Raw genomic sequence first — 8,390 nt, forward strand, 5'->3', positions numbered from 1 at the left:
TATGATAAGATATGCAATCTAAAAGTCATTTTATTGTACTCAACTATTTACAGATGAAAACGTATAATGTCTTGGTTTTGCTTCTAAGTAATCCAATGAGGGAGAAAGTAGGTAGATTAATTGAAATAAGATTGGCCGTGAATTGGCGGCCAGGGACGGTGAATCACATCTATAATACTGGCACTTTGGGATCCCTGAGACAGGAGGACCACTTGAGCCCAGGAGTTAAAGACCAGCCTAGGCAACATAGTGAAGACCCTTGTCTCTACAAAAACTAAAGAAAAATTAGCCAGGCATGGTGGCATGTATGTGTAATCCCAGCTACTCGGGAGGCTGAGGTGGGAAGAGCACTTGAGCCTTGGAGATTGAGACTGCAGTGAGCTGTGATTAAGCCACTCGGCACTCCAGACAGACATATTTTATCTCAAAAAAAAAAAAAAAAAGTTGATTGGCCATGAATTGATAATTGTTGAGCTGAGTTATGGATACATGAGGTTTATTATACTATTCTATTTTATATTTGTGTGAAATTATTTTGATAATTGATTTTCTAAATTGCTTTTCAGACACTGAAAATGTTTGTATTCCCACCAACAAAATACTGTCCAAGAGTGCCCCATTTCCATACACTCTTGCCACACTGAGTATCTGCATTCTTTTCAAATTTTGCCCATCTGATAGGCAGATTTGTGTTGTTTTATTATTGAGGGATAGTTTTAATGAAAGGCTTCGTTGCCATTTGCACTTCAAAGGGCTCTTCATCTTTCCCCATCTCCAGAAACAATCTGCCTGTTTCAGGTTGTGCTCAGAAGGAAAGTTGTGCTCAGCTCCACAAACCCTGACATTACAAGACAGTGGAACTATTGGCTTGGCATCTCTCTCCATTGCAGTTTCCTTTCAACCAGCACAGTTGTTATTTCTGGTTATAACACCTCAGCGGTTGTCGGTGTATCTGGTGACCTGGATAAATTCTGGATAGAAAGTTAGATTGAGGGTTTAACACAGATGATGGTGTTTTTTTTTTTGTTTTTTTGTTTTTTTTTGGTTTTTGTTTTCTTTTTAGGCAAAAGGTTCCTGTTATATTTTCAGTTGTTTTTAGTGAGGGCAAAATGTGCTTGAAGCATTTTTCACGTACGCATTCCCTTGTCCTTAAGAAAGGCATCAGTGGTCTCCAGGCATAGTCTCCCCATTGTTTTTGAAAATGAACATGTGTGACTCCCCACACACTGAGAGGAAAATATGCTGCCCTGATAATTGGTCTCAGTAGGAATCAAGAAGCATTCTGTTGTGTGTGCTGCTGTCCAGCGTAGTCGTTTCATGTTTCACTTCTCAGATAAATTGCATCCTGAAATGCATTATGTCCTTTCAGAAATAATTAGAGAGTGGTATTAAGTGGGAAGGAGAAAGTATACCATAAGTTTATAGATTCTTTTTCCTTTTACTGTATTTTATTGTACATGACAAAATGCACAAGATTAAAATGGTTTTGCTTCGTACTCTCGTCCTCTAAGTGAAACACACACACACTGCTTGCCAACCTACTGCCTGGCGGTGACTTCAGGAGCATGTGTGGTTACCTTGTTGCCCAGGTATTCAAAGCGTGGGTGATGTTTACCTCTTCTGCTGCCCTCCTTGAATGGACTGAATTCCCTAGGGCCATTGTCATGTACTGGAAAAAGCAGTGCAGAGTCAGAATTTAAACTTCATCTCTGCCACTTAGGAGGGTTGTAACATCACCTGACCTCAAAGGAATTCAAATACGTGCCTAGCATCAGTAAACACCAGCTGAATTTGAATTTGTGATTCATTAAATTTGTAATGCATGCCTGTTGTATGTTAAGGTCTATGTTGTCTAGAAGTATACAGTTCTTACCTAGAAATGATAGTCACCAGCTCTTTCCATTCCTTTTCAACAGTAGTTTGCATGTTTCTGGTAAATATCCAAACTCTGCTTTTATCGTTAGCCCTTAAAGACGATGCTGGAGTGTTTAAGCATTTCCTTTTGCCACAGTCTGTTAGGAGAGAGGTCCAGCACGGGGAAGAAAAGGTTGGTTTTATCTTGATGTCAGCTTTCTCAGCAGTGGCAAGAAGCCAGTCACCTTGCCAAACCAGAGTCCTTCTGACAGCATCTGTTGGGGCAAAATACATTGCAGTTTCACTAGAATAACTGAATTGCTGAATTCATTCTTTCAGGTTGGCTCTGCAGAGCGGATTTATGAGGAGTAGAGGTGCATATATGCTTTGGTTTGTTCAATGTATGGTAACATTTATCACTAACCCTGGCATAATGCTTAAGCACTTAGGACAAGGGGCAATATTGTAAGCTGTGCTCTGAGACAGGGAGCAGGAATACAGTCACTTCCTCGCAGGTTCTATGGAGGAGGTCGAGGGGGAGGTGGCTACAGCAGCTGTACCGCTAGAAGTTCCCTGTGGAGTCCTCAGCCTCACAGGGCATTTTATGTTGTTTTTACTGAAGCTGAGGCAGAAGCGTCTTCCAGAATTTTGGCCTCCCACGTAAAACTTTCTAAAAGACCCTGAGTCGCAGAAGTGGAATGTCATGCAAAAGTTAAATGAGCATGTGTTAAGCATGCGGATGCAGTTTGAGATAGCCGGTTTGATCTGCTTTCTGGAGCCCGAGCGTTTCAAATGTTGGGCAATGCTCTTACACTGCCACTGCAGGTCAGGCCCTCAATAAACACACTCAGTACCGTTTCTTTAGAGTTCTTTTTATTATTTGAGACGGGGCCTTGCTCTGTCACCCAGGCTGGAGTGCACTGGCACCATCACAGATCACTGCAGCCTCAACCTACTGGGCTTAAACGATTCTCCCACGTCAGTCTCCTGAGTCGCTGGGATCACAGGCACATGCCACCACTGCCCAGCTAAATTTTGTATTTTTTGTAGAGACAGGGTTTCACCATGTTGCCTAGGCTGGTCTCGAACTCCTGGGCTCAAGCAATCCTCCTGCCTCAGCCTCCCAGAGTGCTGGGATTACAGGCATGAGCCATCACGCCTGGCCTCTTTTTTTTTTTTCTTTTTTTTTTTTTGAGATGGAGTTTCGCTCTTGTCGCCCAGGCTGGAGTGCAATGGCGTGATCTCGGCTCACTGCAACTTCCGCCTCCTGGGTTCAAGTGATTCTCCTGCCTCAGCCTCCCGAGTAGCTGGGATTACAGGTGCCCGCTACCATGCCCAGCTAATTTTTTTTTGTATTTTTAGTAGAGATGGGGTTTCACCATGTTGACTAGGCTGGTCTCGAAACCCTGACCTCAGGTGATCTGCCCACCTTGGCCTCCCAAAGTGCTGGGATTACAGGCATGAGCCACCATGCCCAGCCACACCCTGCCTCTTTTTAGAGTTTGATAAGTTCTTCGATTAAGATGCACTGCAGGAAAAGGCTGTTTCTGTGAATAGCCACAAAGACTTTCTCTAGATGCCTGAAGGGATTGATGTCATTTCCCAAAAGGCCAAATATATTTCAACAAATTAATCTTCATTGAATACCTACTTTATGCTCAGCAATCTTTTAAATTTGAGGAGAAAGTATATGATACCATCATGGTCCTTAAAGAACTTAGGATAACAATGATTGATACTAAGCACTTACTAAATGCTATATACTCTGCTACTGACCTTATATACATATTGTTTCACTTAGTACTTACAGAACCTGAGGCATGTATTACTGCGTCCATTTTACAGACAAAGAAACTGAGGTTCAGAGAACGATAGTAACTTGCTAAGTGGCGGGGCAAGGATTTTACTCTAAATGCCTGACTCCAAAGCCCATAGTCTACTTCCCTGAGGTGCAGTTGGAGAGGCAAGATGGACTCATGTGAAAACGCATACTTATCACCAAAATAGATGGTGTCTGGCAATGGATGCAAAGCTGTAGGGATAGTTAATGTGTGAGATGTCTGGATCTAGAGTCTAAAGATCTTGGCAGACGGGAAGAACAGATAAAAGTAGTGAAATGAAATTTACTGGAGATAAATGCAAAATCCCCCATTTAAGTAAAAATCAGCTCTTGAAGTCCTGAGGAGGGGAAAAATGGTTTAATAGCACTCTATGTAGGGAAAAAAGGACTTAGGAATTTTAGTTACCTGCAGGTTCAAGATGGGTCTGCAGTAGAACAATGTGGCCAGCGTAAACACTAATGCACCCTGATGTTGTATTAATAAAAATATGGAATCCACTGCAAAATAAATGAAGACAACAAGATGATCAGGGAGCTGGGAGTTTGGTCATTTGAGAAATGACTGAATGAATTAGGGGTTTTTGGCCTTCAGATATTTGATTCTTGTGGCAGAAGGGTTACGCTTATTCTACCGACCTCCAGAGGAAAGTCCTGGGCCCCGACCAAAGCGTGGAAGATCTGGGCTCCACAGAAAATGTCATAGAACTATTCCAGAATGATTCAGGCTGCCTGGTGAGGTCATGAAGTGTGGAAGCAGACGCTGAGTGCTGTTGTGAGAGGGATTCTATGGCTCCAAGGGCTGCAGGAGTTCAGAGCAGAGGAGACTCAGGGAGGGCTGGAGGCATCAGAGGCGGTTCACTGGGAAACTGGAATGTGGTAGGATTTAGAAGGTTGCTGAGGAAAGAGTATTCTAGGTGAGGAAAACAACATATGAGAAGATGAAGGGAGTGGCATCTTTAAAAGCTTCCTTTATTTATTGACTAGGACATGGCTTGAGTATGACCTTGTGCTAACTGGTCAGGAGGAGCAAGACTGAATAAAGGGATTCTAGGCCAGTGTATAATCCCGTAACACTTAGATTGGAGGCAGGAGAACTTTTTCAGGTACCATTTTCTGCCAGGATATTTGATAAGAGAGCATTAACCTAATACATGACCCAAGCTGTGTCTTATTTGCAGGAGACTGACTTCAGCATGATGAAACAAACAGGCATCTCATCTCTTTTATTCTTACTTAAAAACCTCAGCCTGCCTGAGCTGTTGGAAAGGAGGGCTGTGAGCTATTGAACTTTGTTAACCATGTGTTGCACGACGTGTTGAGTTTTAAAAGACAAGTGGTTGAGGTTAGGTCAACTCATGTCCCCCCTCCACTGTGGTGGGACCACTCTGGAAAGGCAAGAGGGACCCCCCGACCCCAGGTTTAGTTCAGATGTGGAAACCGATGGTGCCTCACATGTGCACACACTGAAACGGTCTGTTGCTTACCTATCTGAAGTCTCTGGGAGACAGGGCAGGCCCCTCAAGCAGTGTGAAACGGCCTGAATGAGCCAGGCAGAGACCAGGTTTTCCTGAGTTTAAGGGGTGGGGTCAGTGCGCAGGTGGCCAGGGTCTTGCCAGTTTTGAATCTCCCCCGCTGCCAAAGGAGGGAGCACCTGAGCCTTCTTAGCAGCCTGCCCAGGTGTGGGACCGAAGGGGCAGAGGGAGGGCGGGGGTTAAAGGCTGTGAGCAGTCAGATCAAAAATGAAGCCAGCGCTTCCTCACAGCCTGTGGAGGGAAGTCATTTTTCCAGGGCCTGGAAGGAGCTGGTACGAAGACTAGATTCCACCCAGCGCTTGCGCCCTGTTTCTGCCAGCGGGCACCAGCGAACCGAAAGCAGGTGTCCATGTCTGCTTACTCTGTGCCTTCACCTTTTGCCCAGGCCTCGTTGCCAGTGCATAACCAAGTGCTGCCTTCCATCGAGGGTGTGGATGGCTCCGACCCTTTGGCAACTCTGCAGACCCCTCTAGGCAGACTGGAGGCCAAAGAGGAAGAGGATGAGGATGAGGATGAGGACACTGAGGAAGATGAGGAAGAAGACGGAGAGGACACAGATCTGGATGACTGGGAGCCAGACCCGCCCCGGCCCTTCGACCCGCACGACTTATGTAAGTGTGGGCACTGGACTCCCCCAGGGAAGCTGTGTCTGTCTTGTGTGTGTGTGTGTGTGTGTGTCTGTGTTTGCCTGTGTGTGTGTGTGTGTGTGAGAACATAGCTCCCGTGAACCAGGTCCTTCCATGTGCAGCCACTGTGCCACATTCTCTGCTTGCATCATCCCACCTGGCCTTCACTGCAGCCCTTTGAGGGACACTCTTCTTCGTTTTCTGATTTTACTGATGAGTGAACTGAAGCTCAGAAGATTGGGAAACTTGCTCAGGGTCACATAGGGACGAAGGGGCATCAGGCAGCCGAGCCGAGGTCTCTCACACCAGAGCTTCAGCTACCAAACCACCATGGTAGATGTGCCCGATCCCGCGCTCTTCAGCCACTGCAGCTTTAACACGTTTGCCTCGCTGCTTTGCCTCTTCCATGCTAGCCTTTTAAGAATGCCGTTCTATCCCAGGCGTGGGTGCCCTGCGCCTACTGCCTCCTTCCTGCCCTCCATGGCCCTACCACGAGGTGGGTAACTTTCCCAGGGCTGTGCCAACACTTAGAGGGTCAGGACTCCAGCTCAGGCAGTCTAGCCCCTCGGCAGCGGAAGTTTTATTGAGATTATTAGCATAGGATAAAATTCACCTCTTTTGTCTCATCAGATAGTGCAACATTTAGCCTGATAAGCTCTTTTTACTCTGTTGTAATTGATTTGTAAATGTGATTTGTAAATGTAGTGGCCACTATTCAAAGGACTCTCCGGCAGAGAAGTCAGTCGTGGCCTGCTGGTTGTTTGTGGCAGGCATAAGCAAATTCTGTCCGATGTTAGAGGAGAATTACAGGGTTTTTCCTGTAATCTCGGCACACTGCAACCTCTGCCGCCCCGATTCAAGCGATTCTCCTGCCTCGGCCTCCCGAGTAGCTGGGACTACTGGTCTACCAGAGAGAGTGAATTACCATTGAACGGGTAGCACCATTAGGAGTTCATTGCATTTTGGCTTGAAAACGCAGATGGGGATTTTTCAGGTCAGAATTTTTTACCTCACATCAAGTTATACTGAGGAATTGGACTTTTCTTCAAGACTCTCTCTCTTTTGCAGGGTGTGAAGAGTGCAATAACGCGCATTCTTCAGTGTGCCCAAAGCATGGCCCCTTGCACCCGATCCCCAACCGGCCGGTGCTCACCCGTGCGAGGGCGAGCCTCCCCCTGGTGCTCTACATCGACAGGTTTCTGGGCGGCGTGTTCTCCAAGCGGCGCATCCCCAAGCGCACCCAGTTCGGCCCCGTGGAGGGGCCTCTCGTCAGGGGCTCGGAGCTGAAAGACTGTTATATTCACCTCAAGGTAATTTATGCTTTAGCACACCTCACTCCTGTTCCTCAGCCGTGTTTCAAGGAGCACTGCGTTGTCTGCTGAGTCTCTTATTCCTGTTCCTTAGCGGTTGTTTGCTAGTATTCTTCTTTCTATCGTAATTTGGTTAAATGGAAACTCACTAATGAGATGGAGATTACAATTTTAGTCCCTGAAAGCATTAGATGAGTTATTCTGAGGGGCTGCAGTAGTTTTCTAGGGTTGCCATAGTAAAATACCACATACTGGGAGGCTCAAACGACAGACATTTATTTTCTCACTGTTCTGGAAGCTGGAAGTTTGAGGTTGGTTTCCTCTGAGGCCTCTCTCCTTAACTTGCAGAAAGCCACCTTGTCACTATGTCCTCACAGAGTCTTTCCTCGGTGCTTGTATGTGTATCCACGTCCTAATTGCCCCTTCTAATTTATTTATAATGTTTGTATTTTATTTTATTTATTTTTTGAGGTGGAGTCTCGCTCTGTCACCAGGCTGAAGTGCAGTGGCACGATCTTGGCTCACTGCAACTTCTGCCACCTGGATTCAAGTGATTCTCCTGCCTCAGCCTCCCAAGTAGCTGGGACTACAGGTGCCTGCCACCAAGCCTAGCTAATTGTGGTACTTTTAGTAGAGACGGGGTTTCACCATGTTGGCCAGGATGGTCTCGATCTCTCGACCTCATGATCCACCCACCTCAGTCTCCCAAAGTGCTGGGATTACAGGCATGAGCCACCGCGCCTGGCTAATTTTTGTATTTTTTATGGAGACAGGGTCTCGCCATGTTGCCCAGGTTGGTCTTGAACTCCTGAGCTCAAGTGATCCTCCTGCCTTGGGCTCTCAAAGTGCTAGGATTACAGGCCTGAGCCACCTCTCCTGGCCCATCTTCCCTTCTTATAAGGACCAGTCCTGTTTGGATTAAGGGCCACCCTAATGACCTCATTTTAACTTAAGTACCCTTTTAAAAGTCCTGTCCCCAAATGCAGTCACAGCCTGAGGTACTGGGTGTTAGGGCTTCAATGTGGATTTTAAGGAAGACACAGTTCAGCCCATAACAGGGGCTTGCTTGCTGTATTTAAAATAATTTTGACTGGAATGCAAAGAGAATTATGTAGGCTTAATGTAATCTGCTGTGTGCCAGCAATGTTTGCAAGAAAACCACTTTCCAGTTTTGAAACAGGTCTGACCTGGAGACTCTGGTTAAAGAATAGCTCCCTGTATGGTGAAG

General features: G+C 46.1%; 1 protein-coding gene across 1 annotated transcript in view; it reads left to right on the top strand.

The window, feature by feature from the left end:
* PRDM10 (PR domain containing 10) overlaps positions 1-8,390 on the top strand; it is a 128,723-nt gene that overhangs the window by 58,802 nt on the left and 61,531 nt on the right. The window contains exons 5-6 of the mRNA XM_011968276.1: positions 5,612-5,837; positions 6,921-7,162. Coding sequence (XP_011823666.1) covers positions 5,612-5,837; positions 6,921-7,162 — 468 coding nt within the window. The remainder of the gene's footprint in view (positions 1-5,611; positions 5,838-6,920; positions 7,163-8,390) is intronic.

The sequence above is a fragment of the Mandrillus leucophaeus genome, unplaced genomic scaffold (assembly GCF_000951045.1).
Source record: "Mandrillus leucophaeus isolate KB7577 unplaced genomic scaffold, Mleu.le_1.0 Scaffold835, whole genome shotgun sequence".
Taxonomy (NCBI): Eukaryota; Metazoa; Chordata; class Mammalia; order Primates; family Cercopithecidae; genus Mandrillus; species Mandrillus leucophaeus.